This window comes from Ambystoma mexicanum, chromosome 10 (genome assembly GCF_040938575.1).
Source record: "Ambystoma mexicanum isolate Mex_15411 chromosome 10, UKY_AmexF1_1, whole genome shotgun sequence".
Lineage (NCBI taxonomy): Eukaryota > Metazoa > Chordata > Amphibia > Caudata > Ambystomatidae > Ambystoma > Ambystoma mexicanum.
Genome location: NC_090932.1, coordinates 892517587 through 892535638, shown reverse-complemented (window position 1 = coordinate 892535638; position 18052 = coordinate 892517587). Strand labels below are relative to the sequence as shown.

The 18052-nt window shown below is 40.1% G+C and overlaps 1 protein-coding gene across 1 annotated transcript in view; it reads left to right on the top strand.

The window, feature by feature from the left end:
• RFC4 (replication factor C subunit 4) overlaps positions 1-18052 on the top strand; it is a 302679-nt gene that overhangs the window by 84666 nt on the left and 199961 nt on the right. The window contains exon 4 of the mRNA XM_069618636.1: positions 11024-11103. Coding sequence (XP_069474737.1) covers positions 11024-11103 — 80 coding nt within the window. The remainder of the gene's footprint in view (positions 1-11023; positions 11104-18052) is intronic.

The window sequence follows — 18052 nt, the reverse complement described above, 5'->3', positions numbered from 1 at the left end:
TCAAAGGTTCGCACTAAACACCCGCTATAAACTAATACACTTCACTTTTGTACACCAAACATACTATACCCCAGTTAAGAAACACAAGCTTCACCCGGAAATGTCAGCCCAATGCGATAGATGTGCAGCGGCCCAGGCGGACTTCCTCCACCTAGCATGGGACTGTCCTGGAGTGAGGCGTTTCTGGAACTCGGTTTTGCAAACAATTGCCAACATCATAGGCGAACAGGTTCCCCCTTCTGGGTCTCACCAAATACCTTCAACCAGCAGCACGTAAATTAGCATCCCTACCCAAAATCGAAGACTGGAAAAAAGATATAACATACTGCCAGGACGTGGAAAACAAATTTATAAGAACCCTTCCACTGCATGCACGCCCCCCCGACATCTGGGGACCATATATTGCATACCTGCTAAATTGTAATGAATCTTCGGACTCCGAATCAAATAGTATCTGAAAGGAGAGTATGGAACTAAAATCCTCAACACTACACTGAATTTCTAAATTATCATACTCTGATGAAAGACTGTTTCGGACATTTTTTTGTTCTGTGGGAGGGGAGGCGGCCTTGAAGGGAAACTCGGGATTTGGTAATGTTATGTTATTTTTCTTCCTTCTATCTTCCCTGCATTTCCTCTCTTGCCCCCCTCTTTTCCACTCTTCCCTTTTTGCCCTTTCCAATGGTTTCGACAGAGCACCATGTTGGTGCGTTTGTATTCAAAAGTCAAAAATAAAGTTTTAAAAAAAAAAGAAAATGTCAATACTTCAACCCACATATTTATGATACAACAGTTCAATCAGCATAGAATTGATTACCTCAAGTTTACTTGGCAGGTTGGGATTGAGCCCATGACTTTTTTGATTTGCTGAAAAGCCGTGTTCCGAATTAGAAACCAATACCATTTGGTAAGAGAAAATCTTTTTCTTTATTTTTGCAAACTAATACGCAACAAACAAATGAACTAACGGAAATTTTTTCTGTTCTTTTCCCCTTTCTCCCATTTGTTAATGTTTTCGAATTACTTTTGTGTTCTTTATTTTTCTATTTGTTTCAAATGCTTCATGGTTGATTGTCTATCCGAACCAATCCTCCCCAATACCCCTCCCTTGATGTCTGTGTTCAATATGACAATTTGTTCTTTGCAATGATTGTACACTGTTCAATGAATGGTTATGTTTTTTATTTTTATTTTGAATGTAATTTACATTATAATTTAGCCCTGATTTGAAAAAGACGGCCAAGTCCGTCGAAACACGTGTCATCACAAAGGGTACCCGTTAATATAAATACACAGCTTTAATTACTAGGTTCCCATTGAGTGGAGTTTTTCTTTGCTTATCTGGCGCATGAATGGAAAAAGTGTAACTATACTTTTACTATTAATCTACAAAACGGAGTGGAGGAACCACGTTTTCTCCGTAGTTACTTAATTCATGCGACAAAACACTATTGTTTCAACAAACAGAAGGGCGCTGAGGTCCACCCTGATAAGTGTCCTTTGTTAAAAGGTTCCTCAACTTAATTTGTTTTTTGTACCAAAAGTACTTTTTTAAAATAATTGAGGCTTATTTTTTTTTATTCCGTCATTTATTATCGTTAACTTTATTTTTAATGTAATATTACTTTTTTACCACTTTATTAAAATAAAAATGTAGAACCAAAAATAGGAAAGAGCGGGAAATGAGATGGTTCTGAATCCAGGTGGAAACCAATGAGATAAAGCAAAGGAAAAGGGAGAGCTAGGGGGTTCCAGTTTCCTTTACCGTCACCCACAATTATGATCATGGTTTGCCCCGAGTATAGTTTCAGGCACTTGCATGCCATTCTTTTGTCTATGCCTTCTTACCCTTTCCAAACCAGGCATTTATCCCCAGACATGGTCATATCTGAGCAGGTTCTAGTTTTTCTTCATAAGAGTACAAGTGGATGTCAAACTAGTAGATAATCTGTGTGGGATAAATTGACTTGAAGGGTCAACCGAGCAGTGGAGTCACACAACCAGACTTTAGAAATGGGTTTAGCACCTTTTGAAGGCAATGAACCCTAAACAATGGATACATTTTGAAACCAGGGCTATTTCAGGTAAACATATGTTTGACAATTAGTTCACTCAGGTACCATCAATAGATGTACCGGACAATGGTTGCCAAGTTTACTAAAGCTGCATAATTTATTAATTGAAAGGCTGCTTCTTAGTGCCGAAGAATTTAATTCTGAGGGCAGCCCAACCTCATATATAGTTAGGGAGTGAACTATCTAACAGAATGATAAATTCACTGATACCTCACTTATAAGGGCGCCTATATGTTGCTTCACTTTCATGTCCACTTGTTAAATAACCTTATTATGATTTACCCCATCCATACACATGAATTGTCTTACAACAGTTACTTAAAATGCACATTTTATTCTGTTGTTTCTTTCATCGAGTTGTCTTGATCTCCATCTGAAATACCATATATTTTTTTTTATAGCTACCATTATTTACATTCTGCACTTGGTACCATGTGTACCCTCAATCTTTCGAAAAAAACATACCTGTTCTATTATGCCACCATTTAAATTATTTGAGTCTTACTGTGTCATTGTAACCAAAACAAGTGAATAAACCAATTGTGCACCTAAAAGATTTTGGTACTACATTAAACAACTTTGACAATTGTTTAGCATTCCACTTGTATTAAACTCTTAGAGTGTATAATAGTACCAGATATCCTTTTTGTTATAATTATAATTTTCATTTATAACGCTCTTCGGGCCTGATTCACATAGCATTTCCCTATGGGATTATGCCATTATAAAAGGCTTCTGTGAATCCGGCCCTTAATACCAACAAGTGTTCTATTTACCGTGGGTTTCTTGATTTCTACTAGAGGATGGTTATGACCTCAGTTTTCTTTAATGTCTGTAATATTTACCTTAGTCATTTAGTTGCATATTTGGTTTATGAACACATTTTGGTTACAATGACACAGTAAGAATTATATTATTTCATGAATGTGGGCATAATAAAATTGTTAATTATGAAAGATTTTTTTCTTGTACATATGGTTACAAGTGCGGAATGTAAATAATGGATGCTATAAAAAATACAAATTCAAAAAGGTTGAGTATTAGGTAGAAACTGTGGTTTAACATTTGTGGTGTCATATAGTTGTGATATACCTCTTTTTATGAATTGATATAGCCTTGAAGATCCAAATGGAGCGAAACGCTTGTCGGCATCAGTAATATGAAAATTAAGAGACCAACAATGGTACTCAGAAGAATAAAATAGACATCTCAATGAAAGATAGAACAGAATAAAATGTGGGTTTTAAGTTCTTGTCTTTTAATAATAGTGTATATTGTTGTAACACATTTCATATTATGTTTGACACAGAATGCAAAAAAACTATGATTTCAATTAAAAACTGCAATTTTGTAAAATATTGTTTTGCCTAGTATTGTATTCAGGCTAACATATGTGTCTCACAATTGTAATGGTAATAAAAGTAAAAGGAAAAAAGGGTCCACGCTGCAGACAACACAACTCGTTGCACAAATTACAGTTGTTTTAAATAGATCATGCAAAAAGTCACGAAGAGTGTCTCAAATATTCAGAACAGAAAATATGCTGTAATTAAATGCATGTGTCATTGCCATACAAACATAACACAAAAAAACAATTATCATTTAAGATGGGTTTACAGAATTCAAAGTAAAACAGTAACTATTAGTAGTGGAAAACAATAATAATGACAGTGAAACAGATTACAGATGTACACATAATATGTTCATTCTTTGTGATTTATGTTATTAATAAATATTGAAGAGTATTGGTGATTCTAGCCTCAGTTGTGCATGGTAAGAAAAATTCCATGCATTTGATCTGCCTACGTGTGTCCACAATCTCAAATTTCACAATGGCCTTTCTTGTCTGATGGGCATTTGAACACATTTCGTGCCTGTGGTGTGGCATCCATCTGCACCTTACTCAGGGCAGGGAAAAAGACAACCCTAGGGGGCGCAGACCCAGACCGATTCAAAAAGGGTGTCCAAAAAAATTCCAAACTCTAAGGTACTCTAGAAGTTTAATTTTACTATACTGGGCATGGGTCAATAGTGACCAAAGCAAGTACTTACCCTGTGCCTCCGACAGGGGCAGAGGAGATTCCAAAATTGCAGGATTCTTCGCAGTAGGGGGCACCCAGTCTTCAGAGGTCAGCCTGATGTCCCATTAGGTGATTATAAAAAACATTTCTGTTGAAAAATGATTTTTCTTTACTTTCCGATCAGGGGCTACATAAGTAACCTAACATTATGCTGCACCAATGCATGTGTATACAATTTTTGAGAAACTTCAATGGTAGATGTACCGGATTGCTTTCTAGACAAAGCAGATCCTGATGACCAATTCTTGTTCATAATATGCAGCAAATTGTTGGTGTTAACTGTGATTTCACCATGTCTAGACAGGGATCCTGCTGTAAATTTGGCTGCTTTGAGAGAGCGCTTCAGACTGACTGGGTTATATTTTAGCCCACTTACAACTATTTTATTAAAAGTATGCAGCGGGTTATAAATTGCTTCGTAGGGGGTTACAGTAAAGGACAGTGCTTAATTTAGATAGGCGTCCTCTTCCTAATTTAGATGGAGTCCTCATCTGCAGTGGCATTTAAAGTACATGCCATTCACCCATATGCACGTTGAAAGATGATATGGTGCTGCAGCGGGTGCCAAATTGTTCACTTTTATAGTATTAGCCGCAGCGTAAAATATAAACGATGTGCCACTCGCAAAAAACAGTTATCGTATTGAAAGTGGAAACTGCATAGTTGCCATGAATAAATCAACATGTGCCAGATTTGTAACCTGCTCCTTTTATAGAGAAGAAAGCTTTACAAAAGAATGCAGTACAACACTGCATTTATACACAAACGATGAATATGAGCAGCAAAATGGAGTTTATGAATACTTAGCACGGCCAAGTACTCCAGATAAAATGTGGCAGGAATTAAGCCTAAGCAAGTGTTGTTTTGAAAGTTGTTGTTTATTTGTGCTGTACGTGATTGAACGTTGGCTCTGAACACTATACACAATTGTTATACAATTATTGTTGTGGTCTTTCCACACCTTGAGATGCAAAAAATGGGATTTTGATGTGCTTATTTACAGCCTTTCTTTTGAAAGGGGGAGCACCACAAGTGTTATTTTCCAAACATTTCTGACGATCTCCATCTTCTAATACTCTAAAACTGACTTGGAATCCCAGTGCTTATATTAGCTCGACACATACTCTTCTGTGCCACCTCCCTCTAGAAGATAATCCAAATATAATGGACAAACACTCCCCATACCAACACAAGCATTTAGCCTGACTAACTCAATCCATGCACCCCAATCCCCTTTTCCGCTATCCCTCCCTCTTCTTCACGGCATACTACTAAGATGTGGTTACCCCCGACAGGGGCATAATCTGCTTTCTACAAGAATTCAGCGCTTTGAAACTACCATGGTGATGATTCAGCAAAGTACAAAATCATAGTAGCATTACACAATGTGCACCTCCTATAGACCCATCGCGACTGAAACCCCGTAAATGGACACCAGGGGAACTTTGTAGTAATAATCGAGCAGTTAATACCTTTATGGAATGATAAGCAGTACTTTTAGAAAGTTCTGATAGTCAAATCTTAATGCACCTCTTTTCCTATGCTGCAGAGTGAAATGTTCAAAGCAACTCTGGAATTCATAGGAAGGAAGGCATTATTCAGATTTGCAGGTCCCTCTGCCTGCCTGAAGAGACTCTGGCTGCAAGAGCCAGATTCTGAAGCATAGGCGAGTCTCTTCACAGTTCTACTCTATTGAGTAGCCAATCATTATGCACAGTAATTCCTCTGAAGTCGCCCATAGAGCGAGCAGCCAGACGGTGGTGCCTGGCTGCCGAGACGGACTCTGCCACACGCCAGAGGTTAGTCTGCAAACTGGCAATGTATTCCGAAATGCAAACGGGGAATGTACTGGTATTCTGCAAACATGCTCTGGGAGCGTGCATGGATGGTACAAAGTGGGAATGCTCCAATGTTGAACATGCACTGGGTTCCCACAGATCAAAAGTACTACTTTTTATTGAGCCTTTTTTCCGTTTGGAAAGATTATGCTCGGAGTTTGTGCAATTTTCATTTCCTCGTTACTTTCCAAATAATAATCATGATCTTTCATTGATGGCTTTGTTTTCCTGTGGACATAGGTGCTTTTTTGTTTGACTTTTTTTGTTTATAAACCTGGGAGGGTTAAGTACTGTTCAGATCTCACCTCACTGCTGTAGTCCCCTTTACCAAAGCCATCCTCGGCCTGGCAGTTCTCTGGCACACAGTGCCTCTCGGATTATTCCCATGTATCCCGTAGCCTTCTCCCCCTCGGTTCTCCGTCCGTGACACCTCCCCCAATACATTTGTTGGCGCCTGTAATTTCCGCAACTCCCTCCACATGGCTCTCCTTACTTACAACTGATCCCTTGACCGCTTGCCAGCTGAGCCGGCTGCTCACTCGCAGGAACATCAGCTGGTCCTTGCCTTTTTTTCTGCTCTGAACCCATGCTAAAACCCACTTCTAACGCAAAAGCTTTCACACCAACGGCTTTTATTTCTTCTGTATCAAAATGACAGTTCATATTTTTTTATTTTGTTCAGATGGGAAATTCTGAGGATTCAGGTGGTTCTAAATTGCTTTATCAGCAAGTCTTATACTGTTGATGAATACTTTGTTTCATATAATTTAGGAGGTAACCAATTCAAACTATTTTGAGCACCATCTCATGCATGTACCTCCACACGAGGACAAATCATTTTGATTTGATAAGCATTTGACTTGTTTTCTAGGAATCTGGGGGGAATTATTCCTGCTTTAGGTACAACAGGATGTTTGTATTTTCATGTGAGTTGCCAACATACTGATTTTCATTGATCTATTTCTGGGGCCTGAATTGTTGGTGTCCACCTGATTTTCTCTCGAATGTCTTTGGCACTAAGAAGTAACCTGCATGGTGGATGTCAAGCAGAGATTATGTGCATTCAAGAGTTCTTACTGGGGATGGATGTAGAGTGCCTGACTATGGAAGATGTGGGTGACCTGAGAAATAACTGTTAAGGTGCTGGAGGATCTCAGTAACCAAAGAAATCAATCGGGTGTCTGAATCTGTATAAACCGATGCACGGCTCCGTTCTAAAATCTGAGCCTTCTAATACCTGTAGGCTACTCGTCAAAAGGTTCCTCCAATTTACATAGTTGACATAAAATGTTACTTAAAAAACAAACGCCACGTACCTATTTTTTTTTTTTTTTATGTATTGGGGGTGGCTGATTGTAGGGAGTTGTCCTAATTTAGAAAATCTTCATCTTGTATACTTTATCACATGTTTACCTTTTCATTTTCACCTCTTTTCCTTATTCATGTTTCTACGATTTTCTTTCTGCTTTTATTTGTTCTTATTCATATTTAGGTTTTGAAAACACTACATCATTATCAGTATAACGCATACTGGGCTATGCAAAATGTCATACTTGACACGTTCTCAAGTATTGGTATATTATCTGTAAACTAGGGACAGTAAGCAATACATTTTTGAATCATTTAAGTAATTTAATATAGTTGTTCTGCTCTACACAAGAGGGGGTGCGTTAGTGGAAGCAGAGAGACAAGGTGCAAATCTGTATGTGTTGATGAATGCAGCTTCAAGAGTATCCACTGTGTTTATGGCGGTGAGATTCTAGTTGACATTGACATGTGGGTATTGGGTTGCTATATGCTCCCAAGGTTCGGTGCTGTAATATTGCATACTAGTGAGGTTTATTCGAAAAGCATGGGTAGGTTTGGGGTTGCAATATGGTGGGATTATGGAACAGATATGAGTGGTGAGTTTTTGTGGTGGGCTCTATGAGCAGCCGAGCCACTATTGGATTTGTGTTAATTAATTGATGGGTGAAATGGAAGGAAGAAGAGGGAGAGTTAAAGTATTGATGGTGACTAAATTAGCTGGTGAGAAGCTTGGTTATTTGAGCTGGTGTCTGGGGTAAATTCCTTGATCATGTCATTGGTTCTTCAAGCATCCTTACATTTATTGTCACTTGCATTTGAAAAAGTAGAGATTTGCCCAGGAGTTTAGGAGAGGGGCAGGGTGGTTTTTTTATTTTTTTTTATTTTTATTTATTTATTTTTTTTTTTGGAGGACAAAATGGTAATTTTTGGCAGGTCGTGCAATACAAGTGGAGTCACTTTTAAAAAGGAATGGGACATTGGCACTGGGAAAATAATCCGCATGGATAGCCGCTTCCAGAGAAATTTCTTTTTAAATAAGGGGACATGGATTGGCAGGGCTTTGCCACTATAAATTTGAATTTTGAAGTCTAAGCGAGGGAGTAACTATCCCTTCTGTGATGCCAACAAGCACTGCGTTCCTGGGCTAACAACCAATTCGGGAATGCACCATGCTCCTGACTGAACGTACTAGGACATCTAGCACGCTGTGCTGGGAGAGTGATTTGCAAATGAGGTTAGGAGAGATGGTTTTCCTTTTGTGAGGTTCTCTGTTAAGTAGTAATTATCAGGGATAATTTTCATTTCTGTGCCAATTCCCTTTTACCTTGGAGAGCTCTCACCCAGCCCCCCCCCCCCCTCGTTTGCTGGACTTCAAAGCCTTTTAATGTTTACTCCTTTCTGACTAGGATTTTCGGTTTCTTACTGTTTAATGGAGTCTGGTAAACTCCATAGGCTTCTGCTTTTTGCATTGTGACACACAGCACATTTTGTGCAGTGCCACTGAGAAGTCCCTTGGACTTCTCTTAATGTTTAAATACATTTTCTTGGGTGAACTCCTGTTCCCAAGAATAGTAAGATGACTTTTGTCTTTCTTACCCTTTTCTTTTGTTGGGAGCCGGAAGGGTTACATAGTAACTCCTTATCACACTTTTCATGTAACATTCTGTTACACTAACTAACTTGAATGGCTGGTGGCAGTGGTTTCTTTTTTTACAACCTTTGCGCCATGTATCTGCAAGCTGATTTCTCAGCTGCAGTACAGCACCCAAAGGTGACCATTTTCCCCAAAATGGCCCCTGTCTTCTTTTTTCGCAATTTCGTGTCAGTTTGTTCTTTCTGGGCTTTTACTCTGTTTGAATCAGGTTTGAGTCCTTTGTGCATTTTGCCTTTGGCAAGCTTCATCCCTGAATGCCGCCTAGGCTTCAGTGTGTATCGAAAGGCAGGAAGTGAGGGAGGCTCCCAAAGCTTCCCTGTCCTTTGTCTCTAGGTGTAACTGAAGGAAACCAGTTCTGATTGGCTGGCCAGCCAGGCTGCTGGGTGATTGACAGCCCTAGGGCTTTGAATGAATGGGAACTTGCTTAAAATGCAAGGGTTTGGTGACTAGAAAGTGAGTCGACCGCTGGTGGACAAAATCCACCGAAGAAAACGTGAGGAGACGCCAGTAGCACCCTCCTGGACTGTGAAAGGCCCATGTGAAGCCCTACAGCTGTGCTGACCCTGTTTTCATTTCGATTGGGAAGACCTGCAAGGGATGACTTCCTCTCTTGGCCTGGTGGGACCAACAGGCTTTGAGACCAGCTTCATTTTGGTGCAACCCCTGACTTGCTGTGACTGACCATCGAGTGCATTTTTTTCGAAAGTACGAATCCAGCCAAAACCTTGTGGGCATCCAGAGGACCCTACAGAAGCAGGACATATTGGACATCTTCATCCAGAGTCCCCTCACCAGAGTCCAAGACCGAGGTATCAAAAAACTTCCAATCCAAAGTAGTTTGTTCTTCATTCATGCTGAGAAAAAGGCACCAAAATCACAAAAGGCAGCTGAATCAAGGAGAATCCGTTGCTGCAGAATCCCTCTCTCGAGTGCTGCCACAGTAGCCTGCCAGTCTTCCTCCCTTTTGTCACCGAACAAGGACCAGGAACAAGGGTCTGCTACACTGCAACAGGAAGGCATCCAGCAGGAACCAATTCTTACATTCCTGGGTACTGTGGGGCTTGGGGGTACATGCACCTTTTGTCATTTGTGGTGTTTCCTAGCTTGGGGAGTACTATTTTAAACCCTTTGGAGTTGACCTCAACTCACCTGCACTGGCCTCCCAGCTTGTGCCTCTTCAAGTTGGCTCCTCTTGAGCTTCTGTGGTTTCCTTCTGAACTACTAAGAGAGAATCGGAACCTCGAACTGGCTCAATGACTTTGGCTGTCCTGGTTCCCTAATGTCTCCCTATTGAAAATATTGGCTTTGGCAGTGCGTGTTCCCTTGCAGGTTTTAATTGTTGGACACTATTATTGCTGGGATAAAAGACTGCCTTAATCCCTCTGGGAGAATCTAACTGTTTTATTACTTACCAAGTATGTTCTGATTTGACTTTACCTTTTCCCTCCTTGAAACTCAATGTTGTAATGGTAATTACAAATAAGTGCTATTACTGACCTCAACTGATGTTACTCAGTGTGCTGGAATATGTTTAGCATAAGAAAGGTTTACTTATCTACTTTATTGCTCTTGCTGAACTGAATCCTAACTTTTATATTAATGTAACTATTGGTTGCTGCTTTTTAAAGATTGTCTAAATATCCTTGTGTGTATATAATAAATAATTTTTTATGCTATAACTTTAAGTGTGTAAGAGTTTACTTGAATACCTGCATTTACTGATTTCATTGTACAGCTCTACAGCTCACATTGCCCCTGCTCAGTCACTCTACCAACTTGTGTAGTACAGGCCTATATTAAAAGGTGTGTTAGCTAATACCAAGAGATGTCTTGTAGAGCCCCAAACCAGTTGGACTCTACAAATGCATACCTAACAGTACTGTATGACCACATCAGGGTAGCTGGCCAGTTTCTGTTAAATCTATCGATTTTAAAGTCTTGGGTGTATATTTCGAATAGCTCTGTTATTGCATTTAGGTAACTTGTATTCCCTAATACATGCAAATTATAGTATGTCACTTGAGTACAGATGCATAATGTTTCATGTATTGTGTTTGGTGTTTGCAGCTCCCAAATCTTTTGTTTTATGGTCCACCTGGAACTGGAAAAACATCCACCATTTTGGCAGCTGCACGGGAGCTCTACGGGTGAGTTGGAACCCAGATCTTTTTAAATGCAGCCCAAAGGGTTTTAAGAAGAGGAATATGTGGTTGGCATTAACTCGCTGAATCACTAAATGCTTTTTCTTGTTACATTCCACCATGTAATCCAATGAGGGCTTCTTTGACTTTTTCTAATCACAAGCTCCAAAACATTGAACTGCGTGCCTGGGTTTTCACAAGCGGAGGAGGCTTGCTCAGAAATCTTACTTTCATCCTTGGTCTGATATTTCAGAGATCAGTACCCCCACCCACCCAGTCGGCTCTCGTACAGATTCTGCCCCACCGGGGTTTCCCTCACCCCATCCCTGAAGCAGTCGCTCTGCGATGTGAACAAACTGGCAGCCACCATTAAAGTGTTGTCAGACTGAGAACTCCATGTTTTTAAGTCTTAGCTCTCCTCTTGCTTTAGGCATGCTGCATTGCAGTCTGGTGCGGGAAGAGGCACATTACCCATTTTGATTTCTTTGTTTTTCCAGTTGCCCTTTACATGCCAGCTATCTCACCTCAACCCCACTCCACACAACCACTTCACACTTTTCCACCACCCTACTCTTAACACCCTCCCTACTCTATCCTCCCACTCTAACCCACCCTCTACTCTACCTACCACCACCACCACTGTATTCCCACCCTTCTAACTCTACCCCCAATCTAACATGCCCTTCTCTACCCTGCACTCTTATCACCACCGTAACCAGCCCCAAACTATTTTCTACCTCTGCTCTAACCCCTACTCTACCGGTGGCCCCACTCTACCCCAACCTGTTCTACTATGCCCTTGCTCATTATTCCCCCACCTTTCTTTGCTACTCACCCTTCCCCCATCTATCTGTTCGCTGCAAACTGCTCCATTTTAGGTCACCGCTTCCTATCATGCTCACTCCTGCTCCCTTCCACCCTACCTCTCCTCTGCTTACCATCTCCCCTCTGAGATCACCCCTTCTCCTTTAGCACACACTTAAATTCACCATACTTTGCTTACAAAGGTCAAACATGTCTGTAAGGCAGTGTTTGCTGACATGTAGCATTAATAATGGCCATAGTAAAAAGATGTCTGTGCACCGCAATGAAGAGATGTCTTTCTACTATGTCTATTACTAATGTTATTTGTCTGCAAAGGCTAACGTGCAGACACGTTTTGAATTCTTATGTAAGTAGTATCCAAGTATTTACTGCATTCTTAACTATACATGTAAAATGTAATAAACCACTGTGAATGCCAAAACCTTTGGTTTTGCCAATGCTTGTTTTCATAGGGATGGCACAGGGTAACTGGCCTAGCTTTCTTTGGAAACCACCTAACTGCTGCTGGTAATTTGTGAAATTGTGTGGTGCACTGAAACGCTAGCCACAAATTGCATTAAGCTTTTGTACTTTTCCCCCAGTCTGTTCTTGCAGATAATACAAATGCGCCCCTCTTATGGCCTATGTCTTCTTTTTGGGTTAGTATTGAAGATAAACCTTGCCATTGTGAGTATTGCTACAACCCCCAACTACTTGTTGTTTGGGCATCCTGACACAAAAATCCAGAGAGCCCCACAAACCTACTCACACTGAAAAAAATTAATTTAAATTGCTCTTGGAAGGTTTTCCTTAAAGAACATCAAATACTCTGCGCTCCTGCAAAAACGGAGATTAAGAATCCACTAGCCTGATATTTCATCAAAGAATCTCTAAGCGCAGGATAGAGCATTGATGGCACACAGCTCATCAGCTTACACAGACCTTGAGTCAGAGGCAGCACAGTGGTGAAGCAGAAAGCTGCAAACATGTTCTGTGAAAGTAACACAAGAACTAACGATGAACAAAAAGTACTCTTAGTTACAAGTGATTAAAACAACATGCATATAAAGAAAAACAATCTCCACCAGGTTTTTTACTTGCACAGGATAAAGCTGATGCATGTCATGGGGGTCGGATGGTCTGACCATTTCGATCATGGAAACTGCTGTAATGGCCCTTCATTTTTTCAGTAGTCAGTTACCGGCAGGATCGGCCAGTCCGGCTGGATTCGTATCGCATAAGTGTAGTATTTGTGCCCTAGCAGAAAAACATCTCTTCTATTCTTCCATGTTTCTAATTCTCGCCCACTGAACCCACCACTCTCTCTCTTAATATAATGCTTCAACATCCAGTTTAGAAACTAGAACTTTAATTTGTTCTTTGAATATCTGAAATATTTTAGTAGGTTCAGCAATACACAACTAAATTAGGAGATTCTAAGAAACGTCACCATTGTTTTTACATTGGCCTTGGAGCTTGCTGGGAAAGGGTCCTTAAACAATTCTTTGCGGGCTCGCAATTAATAGACTAGATAGAGCCTTACTCTTTCCTTGCAAGATTTTCATCATGGTGGACGGAGCAAACTAAAACGAATGCCACTTTAAAGGCAAAGTTCCCAGTTAGACGAGCCTGTTTAAGCAAATCATGACTGCTTACACTAAAAAATAAGTCCATACTACTTGCAGAAGGGTAGAGCTCTAAAGAAAGACCCTGCTCTTTCAACCAGGGTACAGGTCATTTCAGCATGAAAATGCAGTCTTATTTAACTGTAGTCCTAAGAGCACTGGCCAATTTATAAGAAACAAACCTGAGGTGACATGTCAATCCTCTGTCGTCCGTTAAATGGTTTTGAGTGGTTCGCAATCCCTTCATGCTATGACATCTTTTTTTAAAATTTGATATCGTTTATCATAAACCTTTACAAACATTGAGCCTTATAAATTCTTACTAAAAAACATAACCATTCATATTTAAAATACATTTTTTTAAATGAGTTCCTTAATTATCCACTAAAAATTATCAGAGCTGATCTCAATACAGCGTGCATAACATTCTTGTGTCCATTTACATCACATGTTGCATAGTACTTAGTCCCTCTTTTAGGTAGACAAACTTCTATGGTTGCATTGTATGTCACTTCTACAGCCGTGGCCAAGTGACACCATTCGCATGAGGACTATTTTACAGCATGCATAAATCACCATTTATAACATAACATGACAAGAATGTATAGCAGAGCGCATATGCCACCCCCCTTCCCCCTGATGCAATCCTTTCCTATACAAACATATCAATCACGTTACCAATTATTGGTATACATGCATTAAGTTGTAATTGCTGTCTTATACTTTTTAATTGATATGAGGTGATCTAAGACTATGCAGAAAGGCAACTTATTTGGAGTACTTCAGGAACGTACACATAACTTGGCACGTTGATGTTTAGATCATCTTATTCAATAGAAAAATAGCTTATGTACATTTGTGCAATAGCTTTGGTAAGTTTACATCATTTACCTATAGGTCTTTTATCTAGCCCCATGTTTTGGTAATTCACATCATAAAGTTAGTGCACATTCTCGAGTGGCCATTACTAATTCCTTGTTTATTATATTAAGTAGCGCTGCCAATGCTCCTGTCAGGGAGGTATTTAACCTCGCCATAAGCCTTGTCTGTAGCCATTCTCCCGATAGATAAGTATTAGTTGAGCAGAATTTACTAATTGAGTACCTTCTGTCGTACTCGAATTTGGAACAGAACTAGATGTTTCAAAGTTTCCTGAATAGTTTTGTCTTTACAAAAGCGACACGTACCGTCCAGTCCCGCTTCCCAGTTTGACAGCGCTCCTGCGTGTGGAATTGATTCAGACGAAATCGCAGATATAGTTCACATGCTTTATTACTGGGAAAAATGACCAGATATTTGGCCCGTGGTTTTCTTTTTGTGGGACATTTTGCATATTTACTGCACGTTTTGTAGGTGGTGTTATGTTCAATCGTACATGCCCAGTCTAATTCAAAGTGTTTTTTCTTAATAAATGCCAGGCCCAAAGCAAGATCAGCTGGGTTAGCGTTTATCCTTGTTAGTAGGTTTTGCATCTGCATATCAAATCTAACCATGGATTTGGGGTTGCCCTCCTTGAGCATTTTTGCTAGATCCAGGTACAAGGAATTGCACAGCGGATTCAGAATTTTGGCGTAGCTGTTAAGTTGACGTCAATGTCGTTTGGAGGATAACAAGCTTATGCCTAACTCCTGCCTTATAATGGGGTTAGGTATTGCTAGGGACAGGCACCTGTTTCCATGTCTTACCTTGCAGTCTATCAAGGAGGCTGTCTACCTTCAGCAGTCAGACACCCAATCCATATAGGATGATTGGTTCAACTTTCAGCGAGTACAATTTGAGTACTGGCCATAAGGAATATTTGCATTCCTTCCGCAAGTAATGAGATCATTTGTGAATCCCATCCAATGCAATCTGAGTGAGCCCAATCTAATTGCAAATGTGTCAGTTTGTTGCCATACACTGTAGTGTGAAAGCTAAGTTGCATCCCTGCTTCACCCCTGTGTGTGTTGCTATGGGTTTGGCGAGTGCTCCCTCTTGGGTGATGCAGACCTGAAACGTAGTATTTTGATGTAGCATTGCTACTAAGCGCACCAACATAGGAGGAAATCCCAACATAAGCATTTTAATCGAGAGAAGATCTCTTATTACCCTGTCGAAGGCTGCCGACATGTCCAACGAGGCCATGTAGGTGGAACCTGCATGTGCTTGTTCGTATTTTTGTAGGACATGTGCAAGTATTGTTGCATTAAGAGGGGTCCCCATATGCTTGCGGAATCCCACTTGGAAGTGCGACAATATGCAGTGGTTCTTTATGAAAATTAAGAGTGAAAAAACCTTATAGAAGGCGTCCATCAAGGCTATGGGATGCTAGTTTGTCTGGCAATGTGGGATTGCCCTTTTTGTTTAATAAGAACTATAATGGCATTTAACCAGGATTTCGGGATCTTCTTTGTGTAAAAAAAAAATTATCAAATTTTGTTTTAGTACAGCGGGCCAAAATTTAATCTGCTTTTAAGTTGCAGGCTGTAATACTGCCTCGGCCAGCGGCCTTCGAGAAATTAAGATTCTGAATTGCCCTTTAGATCTCTTCTTTATTCCAAGGACAGTTTGTCAAAAGAGGAAGAGTAGCTATATCTGAATTCATGTGTGTGTGATTTACAGGGAGTGCACATTTTTGGAGAATTAATACATTCCATTGATCTGCTGATATCGATGTGTTAAATACATTAGATTTTATGCCTGCAGCGGTTCTTAAAGTTGTCCAAACGTTTTTGGTATCCCTGTTGCATAAATTGGCAATAGGTTTCTGATTGTCTATATTATTTCAATGCGCTTTTAACATTTTAATTTTATTTCTGTAAGTTTGACATATTCCATGTTTAGAATTAGTATAATGAAAGGTAGAGCGGCTTTGCCTTTTCAAGTCCCTAAGCTGTTTATTTTTTACCCATTTTAGTGTTGCCAGTTCCTCATTCAAGCTGTGTAGGTGGACCCTGAGGTTGCTCTGATCTATGTTTGCAAGTTTGTTTACATGAAATTTAATTAATGAGGCATTCCAAGCCTCTGTGGAGTCATTAGGGATACCGGCGACAAGAACTTAATCTATGCATAATTTCCCTACTGACTCTGTATGTCAACTCTCGACAGAGTCGGGAATGCCATTTAACCGAGACTGCGTGATGATCGATTTCTATCATTGCCATTGATGGTTCGGTTTGATGCATAGCAAGAGTTTTGTTTATTGTTAATGTAATGGGCAGATGGTCTCCCAAGTACAGATTTCAATTGTGACCGAGTCCCTGCATCTTATCAGACATCTTATCAGACACAAAGAAGTGATCAATGTGGGAGTGTGAGCTGCCACAGTTCCACGTCCCACTATGTATGCCTGGCCTGATGTCAACTGCATGCATTTCCAAATGCTCTAAATGATTGCACCATCCTAGGCCTCGAGGATTTGAGTTTTAGAGAGAAGCAACTTCCTAGCAGCATTGTGAAATGAGAGTGCAAGAAGAGTTGAAATAATATTACCAGAGCGTCTGGGAATTGACAAAACACATCTTCCAATACAGTGTCTATTTGATTGAAGATCAAACTCATTGATGTCTTAAGAGGATTCCAGTTTATGCATATTAATACAAATACCATTGGGATTAGATCGCTAAATCTCAATTCTATTGCCAATAAGTCATCTAAACTTGATATTAAGGAGGATTTGGCTTTCAAATGATTGTTTAATAATATTGCTAATCCCCTAGAGGGTCTGCCTGCAGTGCCCAGTTTAGCTGCATTTGTATAGGAAGTATAGCCATTGATGTTGAAATGCGTCATTCTCATAGTTTCTTGTATCATAATTATGTGGTTTAAGCACCGGCACAAGCAAATTCAATCTTGCGAATAGATTGATACCCACACGAGTTCCATGATTGAATGGACAGTTTGTCATGGCTACGGTTTAAGAGCGACTTTGTGCATCTGTACAAGATTGTTCATCAATGGTTCTAACCACGTCCAATCCTTGAAAGAACTGAATCTAGAGGAAAACTGTGCCAGTAGCTCCGGATTTTGTGTAGAGTTTGTGACATTAGATGATGCCTCTGAGGGAAATAGGTTCGTCAGAGGGTATGTCAACTGTGACCAATTCTAGTACATCTGCTTTGGAGCAAAATAGATAAGGCGTTAGACCCCATTGGGCCAAATCTAAACTATGATCCCATAGAAACTTCATCACTGTAAAGGATTACAGACCACAGATCATACAGTAATTCTTGTTAACATGAAGGGTTATCCATTCGATGTCTTCCGAAATAATCATTCGCATTAAGGGACACTTTTCCAATATAGAAAGCATGTAAGTGCGATTTAACCGCTGTCTGACATTTATTGTGGAATTACTCATCCAGTTTGGAAGATCAGACAATTGTAAGGGACCTGGTTTGTTTGCAGACACTTTTCCAATTTCCTTGTTCATCTCACGAGAGCAACTTGCCCTATTTGGTTCACTCTCTGAGGGAGGATGGGGCATGACACCTGCTCCCTGTTCCCCAGCGTGTCTCCCCTGTTGGTGCTCTTAGGGCAGTATTGAT